The following is a 24,932-nucleotide window of genomic DNA, read 5'->3' as shown; positions in this document are numbered from 1 at the left end:
CCCCAAAAATGTTTTGAAAAAATGAAATTGTGTGGAGATATTAACCTGGTGCATCTTTCCTGTAAAAATCTTTGAAATCACCCCAGCTTTTAAAATCAAAAAAAGAATAATAATAATAATAATAGAAAACCGACGGAAAACAATAAGGTCTTCCGAAGGAAGTCGGAAGACCTTAATAAACAATAACATTGTATTGAAGGTCTGAGACAAAATCCAACTCTGAAATCTCTACAGATACTCTAACAATACACAGAAAATAAATAATCATCTGAAATGACTAGTCATCAAATTTATCATCAAACTTGATAAATTTCAGACCTTTAGATTTTGTATACATTTACCCTGGATCACATAAATCAAAAATACCGTATTCAGTTTTAAAATAAACTAGAATTGTACAATGTAAGTTGAGTTTGGGATTTTATATCCTATGATGTGTTGAAGAATGCCAATTAAATATAAATTATCTTATGAAGCAATTATTGTACACCAATGTGATCATTGTACATATGTACATGATAATGTAAAAACTAAATACATTACAATGGTTTTAATTTCACCATGTTTATAATATAAAAAAATTACAGCAAACATTCGGCCATTGTGAATATTGTGCACATATCAATGTCTGCATTCACATTTGAAATATGGGTACATCATATATGTGCCATGCACTTAAATACCCTAGTTTCCCTACATAACTTAGAATACTGTAGAAGTACTTTTTTTCCGCATGGTATTGATTTACGCTATGTACGCGGTCACAAATTTGGAAATTTGTCCGAGCGTTCTTAATATACATGAAAGGCATATAGTGACAGCCTAGGAAATCTGCGTAATTTTCTACCTGCGGATTAAACAGAAATTGAGATTCCACAGAATTATGACCCCGTGGAAAAAAAGTACATCTACAGTAGTTGTCAATATTTAAAAAAAAAAGTTTTATCTTAATAACAACAACTTAACTTGACTTTATCCTTGTAAGTTTCAAATGAATAGTTTCTAAAATTGAAAGTATCTTAAACTGAGAAATTTAATGATCACAAAATTAAAAGAACTGTAAAATGTACCAATGATTTTTAAAACAGTCAAACCATGTTATTCTGAACTCGATGGGACCAAGAAAAAATTCAAAATATCTGACAATTCAAAATATTAAGAGTAAAATACTAAAAAAAAATGGGTGGTTTGACCTCCAAATCACTTTGGTATCCATGGTATTTGAAATACCTGTGCTCGAGATACCAACTGTATGTATAAAATAAGAAACATATAGCATATATGTACATGGCATATATGAAAAAAATCTTATTTCAATCATAAACATATCAAAATTATAAATCAAACAGCTTTGTATATAAACTCAAAATGTTTGTTCAAAATTGCTCTTAAAAAGCACCAGTAAATCCCCAAAAAAGAACCCACAGTTTTTCACCATTCAATAACATGGTCACTAAGAAATAACATGTGCTTTAACATAACATTGTGCTTATTATAGAAAGCCACATGGTGTAGAGTTATCTTCCTTTCTACCAGACCTCACACTTTTTCTTGGGATTCATCCTTGAATTAGCTGGACATTTATACTGCTCAGCAAATTCCTTAGAGTTGGATAAAGTTCCTATTACTCTGAAACAAAATATATATACATGTATATAAAACACATTTCATCTCACATGTAATAAGCAATCAAAAGTAATTTCTATGAATTGAAAATTTCAAAAATTATAAATGCAGTTCTTGATATTTTTTATATATGAGACAGCAAGCTGCCCCTGTTCTGTTTAATATACTGATAGAGTTTATTCTATTTCATTTTTTAGTAGTACAAGGTACCATTACTGGCAGAGACAATTAATTTCTCTCCTACTTCTGACTCTGTTACAGACCTACTTAATATTTTACCTGTAGATTGCTGGACTGTGGGGGTCAGTCAGAATCTGTAAATGGTCAGCTTCCTTTGTACTTGCAGAACACCACACCTAAAATACAGTATCAATTTGTTCATTTACTGAAGGACAGCCATATTCTCTGAGTCCCAACAATATAACATATTAATATATGTATATATAAAATATACAACATCAAGTATGAACTCCCCTGATCCTACCATTATACATTTACATCCTTTCCGCTTTGCAGCAAAAGATGTAATATTGGATGAATTTAACCATTATCCTTCAAAATACTGATGTTAGTTCTTCATTTTCCCTTACTAATTATGTCGCCCTGAACGAAGTCGGGACAACATATTGCGATTGTACGCATGTTTTTGTTGTACAAGCTGTTTCTCCGAGATGGCTGGAAAAACATTGCCTGTGTGTGAACTTTCCAAAGGAGGATCACTGGTTGTAGTTGTGTTGTGTGGTCATTCAATAAAATGGCTACTGTTGCCATGGAAACCTGCAAAAAGCTACAAATATAGTCCAAAAATTCTCTCTGGCCTAAACATTCACATGAAATTTTATTGAAGTAATGATTAGTATCTGAAATTGTGCTCATTGGATTTAAAAATTGGAAATTGTCAATAGTTTCCATGGAAACAGCTATATTTTCTAACTATGATTTTTAAATCAAAGCACTGGAATTATAAACAGGGTTAGTAAAACCATCATTAGAAAAACTGTTTGTTCTTAAGTGATTGCACAAAAAATGAAAGTCTTGTCAAAACCTTTCTAAACCTTCAGTAAACATTTTTGTTAACCATTCTGGAATTTTCTCATCCCCATCAACAGCTTTTTAAAAAATGTTATCAATTCCTTCAGTTTTATAACATTTTAATAATTCAGCATTGATGTTGAAAATTTCTTGCCATTCTGTGATAGCCAATAATCATAGGCCTAAAATTAAACACAGAACAAATATAGCCAAAAATCAAAGACCTAAAAGTGAACACAGTACAAATATAGCCAAAAATCAAAGACCTAAAGGTATTAAACACAGTACAAATTTTAAATCTGTAACAATCTGAATGAACAAGAGAAAGCACCACTCACGAAATAATATTTTACTCCATTTTTATATTTTCTGGTGTTGTTTATCCATTTACCTGGAATTAACCAAACATTCGCAAAATATCATCATTAAAAAAACTGTTTGTCCTCTCCCAACTGACTGACTTAATTAAAACCTTTCTAAATCTCCAGGAAACATTTTGTGGTACTTTTGGTTTGAAATTATTCATAGTTTTATTTTAAATGCGTTATTAAATTCATTTCTTTGTAAAATTTGAATTGCTTTCACCGTATTAATAAATATGTTGAAAGTTGAGTCGAAAGAAAGTAGGCCACTGTCATTTAAGAATAATTTACCAAAATTCATTAGAAATATTAGTAGAAAACTTCAATAAAATTCCCATTTAAGAATATGACTTACATGATTTTCGCCCAGTTTATATTGTGAGTACTGGTCAATAACACACTGTGTCCTGTTCTGAAAGTTTATTATGGACTGATTATTCCACCAAGGATGGAGATTTCCATATTTATCAAATTCTCTTCCTATTAAAAAGTAAAAACATTGTCAGTATTAAAAAATTCAAGATGAACATGTTCTTGTGTACCAGTATACGAATACAGCCTTAAATGAGGTCAATACATACACATGTAGAAATACAAACTTCACAGAAAAGCATATCATCCGTTTCTGTGAAGTTGACATACATGTACCTACAAATCGACCAAATGAAATGCAAACATTTGTTATATTACATGTATTAATCTTCCTAGTCAACCTTCATTAAATTACTGTAACATAATTTTTTTTTTCAAAGGAAGATTATCAAAATGTAAAGAAAAATTAACATATGTCCATATGAAATGAATGCCTCAAACAGGATAATTAATAAGGCAATATAAAAATTTTAATTAGTGTATAAAAATCGATGAAAACATCTGAAATACCTTGATCATCAAATCCATGAGTCAGTTCATGCCCCATCACCACTCCCATGGCACCAAAATTCAGTGATCTGTAATTGACATTTCTCTTAAATCTTATTTAGCCTACGTGATGAAAGGTTTTCTTTGACTTGATTTTTACAAAAATTACAATAACTTCATTTTTGTATGGACTAAAATATTTATGTTTGGAAAGGATGTATTTTCTAATGAGTACCCAAGAAGAGGTACATGTATATATAGGAAAAAAGAGTTCAAACAGTCATCCTCCATAGATTCCTGCAAAGCTCTGTCTAAACATTAAAATAATTGTACAGACTTCTAAATGTCTGCTCGACTTACTTGGGATAGTCTATCTCATAAAACGGTGCTTGCAAAATTCCAGCTGGGAAAACAATCTCATTTTTGGTGGGGGTGTAATAAGCATTCACTGTCGGTGGAGTCATATCCCATCTAAAATACAGGACAAAAATCTATAAGACAAAAATCTATAAGTGAGAACTCTTATTCTTTTCCTTTCTTAATGTTGAATTTCTACGTCAAACGAAAATCTGTTTAAAAAGACCCATGAGCAAAAAAACAAAACAAAACAAGATGTGTTTGTGAAACACTATGCGCCCGGCTGCAACAAAGTTCAAAAAACTATTTTTAGCATATAGGTCACAGTCAAGGTCACAAGGTCATTGATCTTAATGTCATTTGAAAGAACTATATTAGTGGAGTATGCGTACAAAAAATGAAGTCTGTATCTCCTACGGTTCAAAAGTTATGGTGAAAGTTCGAAAAAAAACTATTTTTAACATATGTGTTACAGTCAAGGTCACAAGGTCATTGACCCTGGTGTCTTTTGTATGAACTTAATCCGTGAAGTATGCATACCAAATATGAAGTCTCTATCTCTCAAGGTTCAAAAGTTATGGCGAAGGTTTAAGTTGAGAACAGAAAGGCAGAGAAATAGACAAACAGACAAACAAATAAACAGACAAACAGATAAACAGATAAACAGACAGGACAATAGCAACAATATATGCCTCGGATCTATCAATCCAGGCGCATAAAAAACAATCGACTGAGAATTTATTTCTCTTATTCAGGTACACTAAATATACAAATAGCTTTTTCTCCTTAAGAGAACTGTGTTATTTCAAAATACAACAAATTATACTAATTTTAATTTAAACAATATTTATTCAGAAAACTGACAAGATTCTGCCTATAAATACCCTCTCTATACAAGGTCATGGGTAACAAATACAATGAACTGAATTAATATTCATAATACAATATATATTATACTAGTATATATATATATAGTCACCATTACTGGGTTTGTAATGAACAGCTAGTGCTTACTCATTTTTCTTTGGTTTGGACCTCAGGGTCTGCAGGTCTTTCTTGACGGCAAACAAGAAATTCCTGATGTTGTTTTGGAAGTACTCATCTGACGTAACCTCTAACTACAGAAGTGATAACAAGCTGATAAATACCTCAGTGTGTTACATAAAGTACCCTCATACTCTAAGTGACAAGCTGTCCTACTTCCTTGCACTATTAAGTCTGCTGAGATACTCTCATTATAAGTACAATTCAAATCTTTGAACTACACATTCAGTTTTTGACAGGGAAAATATTTTTATCTCAAATTTGATAAGGAATGTACTTCTGCAGTGACAATCACTTGTCAAACATTAATTCTAGATAAATATCAGGAAAACTTACATCTGCGTATTCCTCATTGAGAAGTGAAACATTGTTAATATAAGCAGGAAATCCTATGAGGTCAATCACAGAATTAGCCTGAAAAATAATTATACATGACAGGTATTTTCTTTTGCAAAATCTAAAATAACACATTTTCTTTCAAATCTTCTATAGACTCAATACAACTTTAAAATAGAGCATTCTGATGATCTGATTTTTTCTTTTGTGAAATAATTATCAATTTTCTCTAAATTTCCATTATGTATACCTTATCCTTTGCTGCCTGTCGTGTCTCATCATCCATCCATGAAAGATTTGGAAGATTCTTTTTAAAAGCATCTTTGACCTCATTTACCATTTTTTCTGCCTAATAATGAGAACTAAATAACTTGAACATATTTCTAACCAACATACAAAAAGATTCATCCCTCAAAAGGGCAATAAAAATCCCCATAGGAAACTAAAAAAAATTGTTTCACTTTATTTATACATGTGTCAATGGCAATAAGTCTAACAAGAGGCCCAGGGGCCACATCGCTCACCTGAGCAACTAGCTAGGTAAAAGCAAAAAATCAGTTAAATATTGAAAAATTTAAACATATTATAAAAGTGGGTTCGAGGGAGGAGGGGAAAATTTGAACAAACTTATATCTACGCTTTTTAAGAATGCTTTTGAATTACACTGTAATATGACACATAATGGTTTTGTTGTTTATTGTTATGATCCACTATAATGATGCTTTTAAATTGATGGTCAATCATGGCTACCCCATGGGTCATGATCTGAACAAACTAGGATCTACACTACCAGAGGATGCTTCCATATAACTATGAAGAAGAAGATTTTTAAAGATTTTTCCACTGTATTCCTATGTTAAACCTTGATCCCCCATTGAGGAAGAAGACTTTTAAAGATTTTTCCACTGTATTCATATGTTAAACTTTGATCCCCCATTGTGCCCCATACTCGGGAGGGTCATGATTTGAACAAACTTGAATCTACACTTTCGGAGGATGCTTCCATATAACTTTGACCAATCATGGCTTTGCTGTCTTTGAGAAAAAGATTATTGAAGATTTTTTCCTACGTATTCCTATGTTAAACTTGGATACCCCATTGTGGCCGAAACCTACCCCCGTGGGTAAATAATTTCTTCACTACCAGAGGATGCTTCTATATGAGTTTCATCTTTCCTGGCCCACGGCTTCTTGAGAAGAATTTTTTAAAAGATTTTTCCACTATATTCCTATGTTAAACTTTGATACCCCATTGAAGAAGAAGATTTTTAAAGATTTTTTCCATGTAATCCTACTTTGATCACCCATAATTGCCCCACCCTTGCCCCAGGGGTCATGAGTTGAACTTGAATCTTCACTACCAAAGGATGCTTCAATATAGCTATGACCAATCATGGCTTTGCTGTTCTTGAGAATAAGATTTTTAAAGAGTTTTCCACTGTATTCCTATGTTAAACTTTGATACCCCATTGTGCCCCCTACTCGGGAGGGTCATGATTTGAACAAACTTGAATCTACACTTTCAGAGGATGCTTCCATATAACTTTGACCAATCAAGGCTTTCCTGTCTTTGAGAAAAAGATTATTAAAGATTTTTTCCTACGTATTCCTATGTTAAACTTTGATACCCAATTGTGCCCCAACCTACCCCCAAGAGTCATGATTTGAACAAATTTGAATCTTCACTACCAGAGGATGCTTCTGCATGAGTTTCATCTTTCCTGGCCCACTTTTTCTTGAGAAGAAGATTTTTAAAAGATACCATTAATTTATCACTACATCAAAACTCGATTATAACGAAGTCACTGTGACCTATGAAATTACTTCGCTATATCCGTAATTCGTTATAACCGTATAAGAAATTCATTCACTTTATAAAGCTGGGGAACCAAGATGACTTCGCTATATCCGTAAAAATATATATGTGAAAAGTTTACGACAACGACACAACACCAACGACGACAATAGACAACAGACAAATTTTGATCAGAAAAGCTCACTTGAGCCTTTGGCTCAGGTGAGCTAAAAAGGTTGAAATTGGTTCAGCCTTTCCAGAAAACAAGCTGCCAAGTTAGGTTGAAACTGGTCCAGTAGTTCTGGAGAAGAAGATAAAATTGTGAAAAGTTTACAACGACACACAGCTGATGACAATGATGACGACAGAAAATGGACAAATCTCGATCAGAAAAGCTCTCAAGTCAGGTGAACTAAAAAATTACCCTCTTGTCTCAGAACTGACCTTTTGTTTGCTGTCCCCTTTGAAGGCCTCTCTGACAAACATGGCCCCCAGAGCCATGCCAACCACCCCATCTGTATCTGTAATGCAGTACCTCCACAGCTCCTCACCACCAGTCGTCCCTAAAATTAACAGAAAATATCTCAATATATCTCTTAAATTACAACTTAAATCCCGATCCAAGTGTGCAATCTGTATCCCCTCAAGCTCATCTCCCACTCGACAGATTTAGTGGGTACAATACTGCTAGCAAATTCAAAGATGCTCTTAAATTGTTAAAATTAATCATATAAGGGGGTGGGAGGGGGTGTAAAACCATCTTAAAGCACATTTGAAATCCCATTCATTGAACGTTTCCCATTATTGCTTTGGAAAAATATAAATCTGTCTAAACTATATATATATTTCTTTTCATGATCAACTCTTTAGTCTCCAAGAAAAACTTGCATAACTATTTGAAATACATTATAAATGGAATAATTTATATGTACTACTGTATATAAAGCTGTTGAACAGTACAGTATCTTCTGCTTGAGGAACACAGAATTTAGTGTTGTGTGTGTAATGTACTCTATTTTCTGATTTATAATTTTAAAATTTTTCACCTGATAGTGCCTCTGTCAGAATTTTCTTGGCATTTCTGAATGGCTTTGACAGGTATGATGTCAGAGAACTGACTACATGCCACAGGAGGTAGTTATGTAATGTCCTAAAATAGAGAAATTACACTGACATGCTGGATACTGACAATAGGTCAAATTCATAACAAATCTAATACTAGTCAGTTCCTTAATATGGAAAAAAAAGCATTTTTACAATCTAAAAACATTACTAAGAAATTTATACCTCCTGCCTTTTTCTGTGCTTAACTTTGTGGTGATTAGAGAAGACATTTTTCTGAGGAAGTCAGATGAAAAGGACAGAATGGGTTCTGCTGGAGATAATGTAATGTTTGTCACCAACATCATTTTACTGGAAAACCGGGTCCAATTCAACTAAAAATAAACATCAGAATCAACAGTAAATTCCTGTCTATAGCTAAATAGGGGATGGTTTAAGTAAATTCAGCACTCCATTACACTGCATTACACTTCATCTTTTAGATGAAAATTTGATGAGTTTCCTTCTAACATGGCCCTATTGACCTTTTTAAATAAAGGTCATAAGAAGATCAAGGTCAGGAAAGTGTGACAATTGCTCTAAGCAATATCTTTTTAATGAAATTAGACTTCAAATGGAAATATGTATACACAAAATAGGATAGGGAGAGGGCTAAAATAAGGCTAAAAATTTTGATAAACTTGATAGCTATAACCAAAATACCATTCACATTCTGTGAATAAAATTTTGTATAAATAAAAAAAAAAAAAAACATAAGAAGTTGAATGCCATAGCAATTTCATGACTAGATATAAAGACTATCCAAGGTCATAAGGAAGGCGCAAGGTCTGGTATTGTGATTTTGTGTGACAGTTGGATTTCCTCACTAGGTACTGTGATCTACAGAGAGACAGGTTATAACTATATCTTCATTATTAGATTACTGTGACAAGAGAGAAAAAATATATTTTCATTTGTAGTTTTTTATTTTTTATGGGTACTGTTCAACAGAGAGATATATTTTGTATATCTTCAAATATAAAGATCATTCACCTGTCAGTTACTGTACAAAGAGAGACATGACTTATAACTATATCTTCTTATATCTCGCCTGTCCTGGGTACTGTGATTTACAGAGAGACATGACTTATAACTACCTCCATTATTACATGTATCTCCCACCCCCCTTTCTCCTCATCTCGCCTGTCCTCACTAGGTACTGTGATCTACAGAGAGACATGACTTATAACTATATCTTCATTATTATCTCCCTCCCCCCTTTCTCCTCATCTCGCCTGTCCTCACTGGGTACTGTGATCTACAGAGAGACATGACTTATAACTATATTTTCATTATTATCTCCCCCCCCCCCTTTCTCCTCATCTCGCCTGTCCTCACTGGGTACTGTGATCTACAGAGAGACATGGCTTATAACTATAGCTTCATTATTATCTCCCCCCCTTTCTCCTCACCTCGCCTGTCCTCACTGGGTACTGTGATCTACAGAGAGACATGACTTATAACTATAGCTTCATTATTCTCTCCCCCCCTTTCTCCTCACCTCGCCTGTCCTCACTGGGTACTGTGTTCTACAGAGAGACATGACTTATAACTATAGCTTCATTATTATCTCCCCCCCCCCCTTTCTCCTCATCTCGCCTGTCCTCACTAGGTACTGTGATCTATAGAGAGACATGACTTATAAATAGCTTCAGTATTATCCCCCCTCGCCTGTCCTCACTAGGTATTGTGATCTACAGAGAGACATTTCTCCTCACCTCGCCTGTCCTCACTGGGTACTGTGATCTACCGAGAGACATGACTTATAACTATAGCTTCATTATTTCTCCCCCCCCCCTTTCTCCTCATCTCGCCTGTCCTCACTGGGTACTGTGATCTACAGAGAGACATGACTTATAACTATAGCTTCATTATTATCTCCCACCCCCTTTCTCCTCATCTCACCTGTCCTCACTGGGTACTGTGTTCTACAGAGAGACATGACTTATAACTAAAGCTTCATTATTATCTCCCTCTCCTTGATAAATGACATTGTTCTTAACTTCATAAAGTCAATGATCTCTTAACTGTCCATCACTCCTTGATTCAGTGGATAGGGGGACAGATATAACTGACAAGAAAGCAATCTATAACTGACAAGAAATCAATCTCACTCACATTAGCCAGCTCAGTCTCAAAGGCTATCACGTCCTGCATGTGTTTCCTTGTAATGTTCTCTTCGCCTCCCATCAATACTCCAACCTTTGTCATGTAGTCCAAGTAGGCATCTAATACCTGTACAAAGAAAGGTCAACAAAAATTAATTACAATATAAAGTTTGTGGATAGTGTAATGAGATAAAAAGGGAGATGTTCCTCAAGGGGCATTACTCTTGTATGTTCCTGATTTAAAAAAAAAGAATAATCAATTGTTATTAAAAAGAATAATAAATTTTTGTAGTGGTATTCACAATCTAAAAACTATGTGACTTTGAACCAGTTATTCAGCAACATTGAGATATTTCTGAATTGTTGAATGATATACCCAAACTTGGACTATGGTGAGTATCTACAATACCTTTCTGTCAGATTCATTGAGATAATACTGTCTTTCTGGCAATCCTAAACCTCCCTGGTCAATCTGAAATAAGAACTTAATAATTAAGCTGTATATAAACCCAGAAAACAGAATAATCAATGTGAAAAAAAAAAATGAATGGTTTTAATGACTGACTGAGAAAAGGTATGCATACAACAGTATCATTAGCTAATATAGAAAATTTGTTTGCATCAAAATATACAGTCTAATTTTTTAAAGAGGAGAAATTTGAAGGATCAGACCAAGATTCAAACCTCGGCCTCCTAAATCTCCGGTCAGGTGCCCCAGCAACTAGCTATCTTGTCACAGAGGACAGAACCTGTCTGTACACACATGTCTTTTTTTATTTTGAATGAAGCTTACAACTGCCCTCTGATAACTGATGTTGTATATATTATCTGATTTCTTAATAATCTACAAAGACATATTAAAATACTATCATCTAACTTGTAAAATATTGACTGATGAATTCCTATCATCCACTCCAGCCCAAATAGCAAACAGAACTCCAATCCCGTAGGCCTTGATTTTCTCCACCATTCCCTGGATGTCTAAGACTTTGGTTTCATTCAGCTTTGGCCAGGCCCCAATACCCGCTAGTAGTTCCCTGACTGGCTGGGCTCCCAGCTTCTCTATTGTTTTATTGCGGTCCATACAAGATTCGTAATATTTCTGAGCTTTGATTTCAGCCAAACTTGCTGTTTGGTTCAGTGGTTTTTCTGTGGTGGGGAAAAGAAATTTATAATGTATATTAACTGTGGTTTTAAAGTTTACAGAGATATTATTGAACAACGAAGATTTTATGAAAAGGTGTTGAGAACAAATTCAGATTATAATAGTTACCAATTCTGTTTTTATAGCAAAGAGAATTGCAAAATTAAAAAAAGTGATTTAACTAAAAAAAATATTTTATGCATTACACATTGAGCATGATTGTGGATTGTGCACCTGGTACAGTTAATCAGTAGTTTGAGATGAGCTTAGACTCAGATGAAACTTAATTGTTTCTTATATATATCACAAAATACATTAAATATATGTACAAGGTAGTATAATTTTTGAGACAAGATAGTTGTTTTTAATGATTAAAGGTTAATTGTTAACCTGCTCCAGTTAACTAACTTTGCTAAACTTTCTCATCTTAACATAGTTAAAAGTGTTCCTCATTCACAAGATCTTAACCACCTTCAAGCATTAGTAAACAAATCTTTCCATCCCCGCTCCAAAGCTAGTGTAATTTGATGTCATTTACAATACAATTTAACTTTAATTTGCAGTAAAGCTAACATTAACCCCAGACATACCAATTCAATGTTACATTCTGATTTTATTTTTTTCTTTGGATATAATCTTGCAAATACCTACCATTATCATAAACACCTGCCTAATGTATAAACATCAACAAAGTTATAAGCTAAAACCTTACGTATGACAATGATACATGCATTATCCTTAAAATTATGCATTATTCTAAAAGATTCCAAATAATTTTACATTTCTTGTTAAGCTTATAAAAATAATGTAGAAATTGAAAATTAGACAGATTGACTTACCTATAACCTTTTTTAATACGATTTGATTCTCCTGCCACAGAACATTAAACGTCCCCCAGCGGGAGTGTCCTGAGGGTATGGGGTGACTGTCCACCCAACCCCCACAGGCATACTGATAGAAATCTTCACAGGGGTCAGCGGTGGTGTCCATGGCATTGTAAATGGAGGCCGCCACTGTAACACAGGCTGGGGTGACACACACTGACGGGGGCTTGTGACATGGGGGAGCTGGGTTGGGGGTGGCGGGGGTGGTCGAGGTGGGGCAGTTCTTTGTGTAGTTTGTTTTAATGATGGGAATGATATTTCCACATTCTTTACAAATCTGTACTGAAAGAAGGAAAAAAAGGCTGCTTTTATTCATGAACAGTGCAAGCTGAACATAGGAGTTCAAAGGAATAGTGCTTTCATTATAAGTTTTAAAAATCATGAAAAATTAACACAAGCACCTTTATCTAGTGAATAAACAATCATCTTTGATTAAGCAATCATCTTACAATTTTTGCATACTTTGAGATTTCTCTTATTTTTTCTAAAAGCCATGAAATATATCACAGTTACTGCAGAAAAGCTATTGATTAAGCCATCTTCTTACACTTTTGTTGCTTTGACGCCTCTTGATCAGCCTGGTGAGTGGAGGATTTGGTTGCCAGGACGATGGACATGATGATGACAGTGAGGATCAACAGTAAGCATAGAACGATCAGTATACGCTCCAGCAAGGTCTTACGCTGCCAGGAGAAGATGCTGCTCCGCACCACCACCCCCGTCTCAAAGTTCAGGACCCCTGGGGCGCTGGCTTCCGAGGCCTCATCCTCCTCCTCCAGGTGGGTATGTTTATAACCCTTATTGGACATCTGTAGACAACAAAGACAAATGCATTGTTAAAATAAGAAATTTTTCTCCTTTAGTTCTTCGAAAAAGCATGGAAACTTTTCTTCCAATCATTATAAGCATACCCTCTTGAACATAATTTAATCAAACATAGATATCTGGAATAATGTTTCCAGAAGTGCCCAAATTTAGTTACTGCAGAAATTTAGTTAATTTTGTAAAAATATCGACATAATCAAGAGTACAAAAATTTATAATAGACCATATAGAAAATGTATCAAAGTTTCAAATTTGAACATCAAAGAAAATCTATGATAGTATTTCTTAAATATTTAAAAACAAACTAATTTTTATTGACATTGACTCTATTCAAAATAAGTTAAAAATAAATACCAAAACATGCAGCATTTTTGTTTGTACGTGTTATTTATCCTTATAGACTTAGAGGTAACTTTTCCACTAAATTCTTTATCTATTGCAGAGCGCTCCATACAGCATACTAACACCAACTGTACTAGTTATATTTTATTTACAAAGGACCATAATACTACATGTACCAGCAGGAAAACGGAATCAGTCAACACCCACATTGATCCAGTGAAAACTGCCACCAGCAAACTTATATTGAAAAATATGATACTCTTTGTTCTTTACACATCTCCATCTGTTCTAAGCTAATAATTTAATGTCACTTAATTCCACTGTCACATTGAGCTAATTCAATTGATTGACATTTCTTGTAAACAATGAGTAACTGTGCAACACCTGAATTTACAAGATTCCTATCATCCCTAGTAGTAACTAACCTGATCTACGGAAGCCTGTTTAGGACCTATCAAAATATATATTTGAATTCGATATAACGAATTGTCGAAATTGTTAAAATGAATTAAATTCGTTATAACAATTTTTTGAATTCGTTATAACGAATTTAATTTGTTATAACAGATTTGATAAATTCGTTATAGCAAATTCAAAAATTTGTTAAAACAGATTAAATTTGTTAAAACGAATTCTAAAATTTGTAATAACGAATTAAATTTGTTTAAACAGATTCTAAAATTTGTTAGAACGAATTAAAGTCGTTTAATCAAATTTGAATATTGTGGCCTATGGAAAAGTATTTTTGAATTTGTTATAATGAATTCAAGAAATTTGTATACCAAATTTAATTTGGTATAATGAATTCAAAAATTGTTATAACAAATTTTAGAATCCGTTTGAACGAAATTAATTCGTTATTACAATTTTTTGAATTTTACAACAAAATCAACAAATTTGTTATAACAGATTAAATTCATTATAACAAATTCAAAGAAATTGTTATAACGAATTAAATTCGTTATAACAAATTCGACAATTCGTTATATCGGATTCAAAAATATTTTTCGATAGGTCCTAAATGGGCTTCCGTACTGATCTCTGATACATGGACACTACTGATAATTTTTCAAGATATTATAAATTTCAACTTATTAATACCATTACATGTTCTTAGACAAAAAATCAGCAAGCATTACCAGGGGTTTTACCCAGAAATTATGAAAATTTTTGCAAAAGAAAAATGTACTAAAATTACGAAATAATTAAATTCCAGATATTTTTCCATCAAAATTTGTTTTAGAAAAGGTGTACAAATCCATATATAGACATTAAAAGTATTGCACAGAGGTCATTCATAAAATGGAACTCTTCAACTCCAGGGAAGAACCCAATAAAGATAAAAACTACGTACGTTTCGTATGACCTTAATCACCCATTTGACAAGACTTATATCCAGAAAATCACTGTAACATTCAGAATGACAGCAAATATTTTACTAGTGGCACTTAAAATTTTAGAATGATAATAACTTCATCATTCTTATGACAGTCATTACCTTTATACAGATACAGCAACCATGGACTTTATAGAAAAGATCATTATGTAAGTACATGTAACATAGATATACCGGTACAACATAATAGTACAGAGTGATTCCACTTTTAACCAGGTATCAAGATACCACTTAACATTATAGACAGAAACCATTCCAAAATTCCACCACTGCATACATTATGTAAGAAGACAACCATCACTTACAGCTGCGGTATATAAACCTATACAATATTGTTTTCCTCTAGTAAGTTAGTACAACAGACAGCCTGACTTTAGTGGTCTATTGATGGAACATCATAGAATTAACCTCAGCACCACACTTCCTTCAATTTCAGCAGTGGATTAAAATCGATCAGACATGCTATGGGGCAGTGCTATTATATTTGGTAATAGAGCCTTGGAAATCTTAAAGTCTCTCAATAAAACTAATTATTCTATTCAAAGCTCAGGCCCTACAGATATTGTAGACTTGTATTGACTAGATGACTTCGGGAATTTCAGAGAATTCTATCTGTAATGTGTTTAACAACTTGATAGAAAATTCATTCCCCATTTTCATCTTCTGTCAGACACACAGATGTGAGCACAAAGCAATAGACATTCCAAAGTATTTTTATTTCGTTTTTCTTTTTCAACATAATTACTGTTGTTCAATAGCTGTCAAGTACATGGTGTAGCAAACAGAAAAACAAACACTGAGAGAATTACTGAATACATGTATAATTATTTCCATGAGTATCATCCCACTAGTTTCTGTACACTGCAAACATTCAAATAAACACTGAGATATATTCTTAATATTTTGAAATATGCAATCTGTAATTATTGAACAATATGAGACAAACCAGAAGTCTCTGTCGAGACTGTAGCTCTACTGGTTTGTACTTAGCATTTTAAAGGAATTTCACAGAAAATTCTATTTTTAGTAACCATGGCAACACTGTTCATTGAAATCAAAAACCGATGCACTATTCTATGTATCTTAGTGTAGTCTACTTGTGTGCCAAGTTATATTGAAATCAGACCAAAACTGTAGGAGGAGTAGCGTTTTAAAGGAATTTCACAGAAAATTCTATTTTTAGTAACCATGGCAACACCGTTCATTGAAATCAAAAACCGATGCACTATTCTATGTATCTTAGTGTAGTCTACTTGTGTGCCAAGTTATATTGAAATCAGACCAAAACTGTAGGAGGAGTAGCGTTTTAAAGGAATTTCACAGAAAATTCTATTTTTAGTAACCATGGCAACACCGTTCATTGAAATCAAAAACCGATGCACTATTCTATGTATCTTAGTGTAGTCTACTTGTGTGTCAAGTTATATTGAAATCAGACAAAAACTGTAGGAGGAGTAGCGTTTGAAAGGAATTTCACAGAAAATTCTATTTTTAGTAACAATGGCAACACCGTTCAACGAAATTAAAAACCGATGCACTATTCTATGTATCTTAGTGTAGTCTACTTGTGTGCCAAGTTATATTGAAATCAGACCAAAACTGTAGAAGGAGTAGCATTTTAAAGGAATTTCAGAGAAAATTCTATTTTTAGTAACCATGGCAACACCGTTCATTGAAATTAAAAACCGATGCACTATTCTATGTATCTTACTGTAGTCTACTTGTGTGCCAAGTAATATTGAAATCAGACTAAAAATGTAGGAGGAGTAGCGTTTTAAAGGAATTTCACAGAAAATTCTATTTTTAGTAACCATGGCAACACCGTTCATTGAAATCAAAAACCGATGCACACATGTATCTTAGTGTAGTCTACTTGTGTGTCAAGTTATATTGAAATCAGACAAAAACTGTAGGAGGAGTAGCGTTTGAAAGGAATTTCACAGAAAATTCTATTTTTAGTAACAATGGCAACACCGTTCAACGAAATTAAAAACCGATGCACTATTCTATGTATCTTAGTGTAGTCTACTTGTGTGCCAAGTTATATTGAAATCAGACCAAAACTGTAGAAGGAGTAGCATTTTAAAGGAATTTCAGAGAAAATTCTATTTTTAGTAACCATGGCAACACCGTTCATTGAAATTAAAAACCGATGCACTATTCTATGTATCTTACTGTAGTCTACTTGTGTGCCAAGTTATATTGAAATCAGACCAAAACTGTAGAAGGAGTAGCATTTTAAAGGAATTTCATAGAAAATTCTATTTTTAGTAACCCTGGCAACACCGTTCATCGAAATTAAAAACCGATGCACTATTCTATGTATATATCTACTTGTATGCCAAGTTATATTGAAATCAGACCAAAACTGTAGGAGGAGTAGCGTTTTGAAAAATTGTTTACAGACAGACAATTACTATCGCATAAGCTCTTCTGGTCTCTGACCAGTAGAGTTAATAAAAATTGAAAAATAAAAAATATTTTGCTTTCCAAATCAAGGACTTGAAAGAATCCTCATTATATGTAGTATCAATTTTTACATACAGTACATCAAGTTATGGTCATAATACCTCATCAATGAGAAGAAATGAATTAACTTAAAAATCTGATGATGTGAGGTTTGAGGGTATAATTATTCATTAAGAAACAGTGATTGGGATTTCCATTTCATGCATCAAGATATCAATGTCAGAGATAATATGATAAAGGTTATAATGATGTCATTAAATTAAAAGTATTGTTTCTCAGTTTAAAGAAATGCAATCAAACAAATCAAGAAACCTATAATTAAAAACAAATACAGTATAAAAACTTGGTTATAACAAAGTCACTGGGACCTATGAAATTACTTCGTTATATCCGTAATTTGTTATAACCATATAAGAAATTAATTTAATTTATTTAGCTGGGGATCCAAATTGACTTCGCTATATCCATAAATTCACAATATCTATGTTCATACTAAACGAGTTTTGCTGTTTTCCATCAACTGGTGGGGTGCATGGTTGCTGTATTTGTCCAAAAGAAGGAGGGGTCCAGCCAACCCATACATCTTATTATTCAGCATAAAATTAAATTTGTCATTTCAAGTTTTTTAAATTAATAATTCGATCTTCACATCAAAAAAATGCAAAGTGGGCATACTTTTGACTCCAATGGTCAGTAAGATAGTTAAAGTTTAATTGGTTTAAACCTGAACACCTACACTGTTGACTTTCGCATTTAATGTTGTGTACTCAATGCTGATAACCACACCAACTAAATTCTAAAGAAACATAACAATATTTATTCACTTTCTCCAACATCCCACACAATTACCTCAATCCTGATAACAAAAACTGTACAAAACTGCAAAATCGTGTTTAAAAATCAAATTTTCAAAAAGTTTGGAGATAATTCAGAGGATTATAACACATTCTAGATGATTTCTATAAAGAGAAATTGATCCTTGGAGCTTTCAAACGAAAGGTTTTGAAATAGATGATGAGTAAGTTGAAGCATGATCACTCTATCAGGAGAAGATAAAAATAACCACAATAATATTTAAAGTACACTGAAAGGTCTCGCTGCTGGCAAAGCTCACTTCCAGTATTACAAATTTTGCTATATCATACTTATATTATTTTAATACTGACAGAATTCACACCATAGCTTTAGATGTGCATGCTGAAAAAATGTGCTTGAGTACTGCTTTTATCTCCATATATTTCAATATTGAAAAGAAAAGCTATAGTAAATGCATATGATCATGCCCCCAATTTTTTGGACATGATTTTATCGAGTGCAGCACTGCACATGGTCATGCACTTTTAAATAATTTTCAAAGTGCAATAAAATTGGGACAAAATCAACACACTTTGAAAAAAAAAATCATTTATTTTCTAAATATAGTTAAAATTTCCTCATAATAGCAAAAAATGTATAGGTTGCCATATTTTTTTATGAAGTTATGGACAATATTAAACAGAAGTAAATCTCAACATTAAAAATTGTTCATTTTAGATACCAGATTATAAATATTTGGCAAAAACTGGTTAAAATACATAATTTTGATGCTAAAAGTTTAAAAGTAATTGCAAATTTTAAAATACTAGAATTGTGAATATCAGGGACAGCATTTTACATAAAGTACGTAAGGGTTGCCCGCAACCCTGTGTCTCGCCTGCTGTCGCTGTGGTTAGTAAGAAATGATTGTCTGATAAACTGAAGCATTTATTGACATTTCAGAAGGAATAACTCAAAAAGTGGATCAGTCATTTTGCTGGTTTTTAAAGAGATATTGTCATGGACTTTAAGAACTGTAAAACGTTTCTATCTGGCTGACTATATATATTTTATATGGATTTAATATATAACTTTTGCATACTAACACAACATTTTCCTCTTAGTCAATGTGTAATGCACTGCATATGCCAACTGGTAAACAGAAAAGTATAGGATAAATGCATCATGTAGGTTAAATATCTTCTGTACAGTTTAAAATTTCCATATTTCATATTATTCACAAGAGTAGGTAGGATCCAAATGCATCATGTAGGTTAAATATCTTCTGTACAGTTTAAAATTTCCATATTTCATATTATTCACAAGAGATAGATTGTTTTTTGTCCACTTTAAGTTTCTCCGAATAACTGCTGGAAATACTATGTACACTTTAAAAACACTGTATCATATGTTTGTGTTAGTAGTTCATAGCAAACCACAATGGTTTACACAACGTGTTATGAGTCGCAATAATTTGAACTTGCATTTTGAAATCAAATCCACTGTATATGTATCAAGTCATTCATGCAGAAAATGTAGGTGAAGATTACCTAATTATGGTACTGATATTGTTGGTTACCTATGATGTGTAGACTGACAAATTATCATGCCACTATAAGTTATAGTTGCTGAGATATGGACCTCCACCATAAATTTATGCAAAGTCACTCATGCGGAAAAATGTAGATCAAGATGACCTAATTCTGGTACAGGCGTTTGTGGTTACCCATGATGTATCCACTGACTAACTATCATGCCACTATAAGTTATAGTTGCTGAAATATGAACCTCCATTATCAATTTAACCAAAGTCATTCATGCAGAAAAATGTAGGTCAAAATGACCTAATTCTGTGATGTTTGTGGTTACCCATGATGTATCCACTGACTAACTATCATGCCACTATAAGTTATAGTTGCTGAAATATGAACCTCCATTATCAATTTAACCAAAGTCATTTTAAAAATGTAGGTCAAAATGACCTAATTCTGGTACATGTTTGTGGTTACCCATGATGTATCCACTGACTAACTATCATGCCACTATAAGTTATAGTTGCTGAAATATGAACCTCCATTATCAATTTAACCAAAGTCATTCATGCAGAAAAATGTAGGTCAAAATGACCTAATTCTGGTACTGATGTTGTTGGTTACTTATAACCTGTACAATGACAAATCATCATGCCATTATAAGTTATAGATGCTGAGATATGGACCTCCACCAAAAATTTAACCAAAGTCACTCATGCAGAAAAATGTAGGTCAAGATGACCTAATTCTGGTACTGTGTGGTTACCCATGATGTATCCACTGACTAATTATCATATCCATAACTTATAGTTGCTGGAATATAGGTCTTCACCATAAATTATCATGAAAAAACTAAGTCCAACTTAAGGAAAAAATACAAAAATTTGAATTTTTTTTTTCAAAATCATACTTGGGATATAAATTTTTATCCATACAATATTGTGTCCAAATTTCAAGAAGACTGAATAAAATTTGAGAAAGTTATTGCAGTTTATAAAACTTTGACATTTGGGTTAACCAAAAGTTTTCGACGACGACGACGACGAATCTATAGTCGCTATGTCTCGCTTCGCGACATTCGTCGCAGGCGAGACAAAAATGTACAATAAAATGCCTTAATACATGAGGAGTTATTGCTCTTGGCAACAATTTTAAAGATTAAATAATTTTAAAATCAAATAAAAAAAATATACATTTCTATAATGCTTTTACTTGACCTATAATGCTTTTACTTGACAATTATTTGCATTACACCTATTGAAAAGCATTCATCCAAAAATATTTTTAATAGGGATGGTATGAATATAGATTAATAACAATTTATTGCAAAACCACCTATGACATCACAGAGGGTGGAAATGCCTTAAACAATCATTTCTGAAATATTCATAATGTCTAATTATCTCAGATATTGAAGTGACCTCATAACCCAAAAGCTATCACAACCAGATTCAATTATTTATCATACCTAAGATTTGCAAGAATATTGACCAAGCCATACACATTTTAGTTTTTTTTCAAAGCGCATGTTAATATGTTCCATATTAACACACTTTAAAATGAGATTTCATTTTTTTTCAAAGTGCTTAACTTGGTCCCAAATTTTACTCACTTTCAAAAATATTTTCAAAGTGCATTGTAACACAACACTCATGACCTGGTCAGGTATTGGTTGACCAGGTGTGCTAACATCAGGCCCCAAATTTAACCATAAAATGAGAATAGACTTAAGTCAAAATTTTAATTTTTATGATAATATCTTCAGCTCCATTCGATGTATTAGCTTAAAAGTTTGCAACCGTCCAAAATACTTCAATTCAAACATATGTTGAAAATTTTATTTTATTATCGACATTATTTTGAAATTAAGTTATATCGATTTGAAATTTTGACTTAAGTCTGTTCTTAAATGGTTTTGGGGCCTAGATCAACAAAAGCATAATTTTATACAATGTATCTCTCTGGTTGACTAGAAAATTCAGATCTGGTTTATCTGTTAACATTTTCTGATCCAGAGAGCTACAGTATCATGGGGCTAAAAAAGGCTGATTTTAAATCCTTTAATGGCAATATATTTGATTATTACATACTATTTAATTATAATATATTTGCACTTGAGATAATTATAATGCATGTCATGTCTTTCTGCATCGTCAGAAACCCACGGTCAGTCTCTCTTCTCAGTCTTGGTTGGTAAGAGAAGCGAGACCGACCGTGGGTTTCCGACGATGGTCTTTTTTTAGAACTGCATGAATATATTTGAAATGCATTTAAAAGAAAACAGTACAGTAAATTGTACTCACATTCTGCATAGTTAACTATTTTTATACTGTTACCAGTTGTCATATATTTTCGACCATTTGTTATGTAAAGTTACCTGATGGGTGTGGTATACGCCCACAGTGGGGTAATACAGTAAAATACGCTTATATTGAACATACTTAAACAACTTGGCGCTTGAAGCAAAATTATGTTTATTTCCCTTAACTTTTAAAATATACTGTAAACTTCTTCTGACAATATGATGAATTATGCTTATAACGAAGCACTACCATATACATGCAAGTGTGTTTTACTATAGTATGTATATTAAACAATTGCAATAAACCAATAAAAATGACTTTTAACTTGAAAGTACAACAGTATTTTTCACTCAGTCATCAGAGTTCAAGGGAAATGTGATCCTATTATTCAGTACATACCGTTAATTTCTTATTTTATCCACTAAAAGTCTATGTCATTCTTATAGTAGTCATCAGTTTCCTGTGTTATAAAACAACACATCTAAAGCTGCACGGGGATGCTTAATGGATACCGTAATACAAATACAGGATTATACAACACAGTATTCAGATGATAAACCCTCATGCCTTTTCAAATGGAAAATAGTACTGTAACAGTATTATCAATATTTCAGTTTTTTTTAAATAAAACAGAAATGCATTAAATTGCATTGGACTGAACACAATATCGCACTTAGCCTACCTGTAATCATACAAGAAGGATATACTACAACAATAATATGTACAGGTCAAATATACAAATTTGATTGCTCATGATGCAATAAAATCTCTGCAATATAATTAAGCTTACCTGTAAATACATTTTATCCATGGAGACTACACAAAATGTCACAGGATATTGGCCATTGAGGATACAGCGTAAATCCAATAATATAAAGTCACGGCCAACTTACTTCAACCCAGCACAGCGCAAGGACACTCATGTATACATAAACTTAAATGCTATATACCCTGTACATTAATTTTCCTCTGGTGATAAGGACAAATGATTTTTACTGATAAGGTATGATGGGTAAATACTCCTACATATAAGGGTTATATCCCCGATACTAAACAGAAAAGCTCATGTATCCTCAGCTAGTTCCTGTCTGAGTATTGATTTACCATTACTGTGAAATACACAATGAAAGGATCTTCCTTTTTGCACAATTAAGTTCATTACGTTTATGATAGGGTAAGAAACTGGAGGCCAGATTCATGGCATCCAAATTTCATGCCAAAAAGAGCACCATTACAAGTATATTTATATGCATGTAAATGTATTTACTCAACATAAACTCAACAGCTCAAGCAGAGTCTGCAATATGTTCATGACTTTTGGATACAAACAATGATATGGATTTTATTGATTTTGTTTCTTGTAATATGCCTCCAAGTTTTCAACAAGATAAAAATGATATAAAGCAACTAACAACCTCCACTCCTTGACCTAGCATTGAACCATTCCATAATGCCCCAAGACAAATCCTTATTACAGTGTAACCTGTCGAATCCGACATGCACTGGGAGACAAATTTTGTGTCGGAATAGACAAGGTGTCAGATTGCACAGTGTTAAAAACAGAGAGAATACTAAACTGGGGAAGAAATTTATTTAGTCGGAATTCACAGTGTGTCGGATTATTCAGGTGTCGGATTAGACAGTTTTCACTGTATATGTCATTCAACTTTCATAACTGTCAACTAAGCAAAAAATCTAAAATGTTTTATCTCTAATGGCTAGCAAATTCACAGAAATCTAGCTATGCATTGATTTCTACAAGAAAAAAAGATATAAAAGTTGAGTTTTATTAAGCCTGTTAGCAATTAATATAAATGTGGGTTTAGCATGTTTATAGTGACAAGAATGGGAGATAAAGATACAAGTATATACTTGATAATTAAACTAATGGAGGGGTTTATAACTATACATAAATTATGCCTTTAACATCTATTGTTTCTACATTCTTTTTTTATTTTAAATATCTAATAGTAAATACTCCTGCATTTTTAAAATAGCCAAACATAATATTTATTTAGTTTGTATAATAATGTCTCTTTCTTAAACAACAAAGGGTCTTACAAAATTCCACTTAATGTAAACATTTTGTTCATCTGCATATCGTAATGTTACACACTATGTATCATGTGTTTTATTTTTTATCTGAAGTTCTAAAACATTCCTAATTACCTTAATGCATCACAAGCAAGAATTTCTTTAATCAAATAGTTTCTCCATTTTACAAAAGTACAGCTAGTTATTTTCAAAATGTTAATTTCCCACCTCTGTAAACTGCATAAGAATTTCTTTTCAAGGCTTTCAGTAAAATAGACCCTTTTCCTATGACATATTTTGCCTAGGAGTTATTCCCCTTATTTTAAATATCAACAGTAAATATCCCTTCATTATTCATAGCCAAGTTCAACTTGTTATACTTTAGTTTGTAAAGATAACACTCTTTTTCTTATGAATATAGGTTTGTTAAAGCCTCTATTAATTCATAATTTTAAGATTTTGAATTTTACACACATATATTTGTTGCATGTGTTTTAAATTGGTTGCTCTAAAGAGGTAAATTCATTCTTTACCCTTCAAGATGGCGGCTACAAGCAATTTCTTTAATCAAAATGTGTCATAGGAA

The 24,932-nt window shown here is 32.7% G+C and overlaps 1 protein-coding gene across 1 annotated transcript; it reads right to left on the bottom strand.

Moving 5' to 3' along the window:
* Positions 1-135: 135 nt before the first annotated feature.
* LOC134239931 (endothelin-converting enzyme homolog) lies at positions 136-23,388 on the bottom strand. Its single transcript, XM_062722061.1, has 19 exons — positions 23,103-23,388; positions 13,198-13,459; positions 12,606-12,932; positions 11,500-11,771; positions 11,032-11,094; positions 10,633-10,749; positions 9,597-9,680; positions 8,701-8,849; positions 8,460-8,563; positions 7,858-7,976; positions 5,869-5,967; positions 5,619-5,696; positions 5,253-5,356; positions 4,242-4,352; positions 3,903-3,970; positions 3,372-3,500; positions 2,317-2,444; positions 1,906-1,982; positions 136-1,629 (listed from the first exon to the last, which is right to left on the bottom strand). Exons 1-19 carry the CDS (start codon positions 23,121-23,123, stop codon positions 1,530-1,532), a joined length of 2,412 nt encoding a protein of 803 aa, XP_062578045.1. The 5' UTR covers positions 23,124-23,388; the 3' UTR covers positions 136-1,529.
* Positions 23,389-24,932: the final 1,544 nt, after the last annotated feature.

This window comes from Saccostrea cucullata, unplaced genomic scaffold (genome assembly GCF_032062105.1).
Source record: "Saccostrea cucullata isolate Sc308-1 unplaced genomic scaffold, CSIRO_AGI_Scuc_v1 ctg1112, whole genome shotgun sequence".
Taxonomy (NCBI): Eukaryota; Metazoa; Mollusca; class Bivalvia; order Ostreida; family Ostreidae; genus Saccostrea; species Saccostrea cuccullata.
Note: the sequence above shows the minus strand (reverse complement) of the source record. Positions and strands in the feature narration are given on the sequence as shown.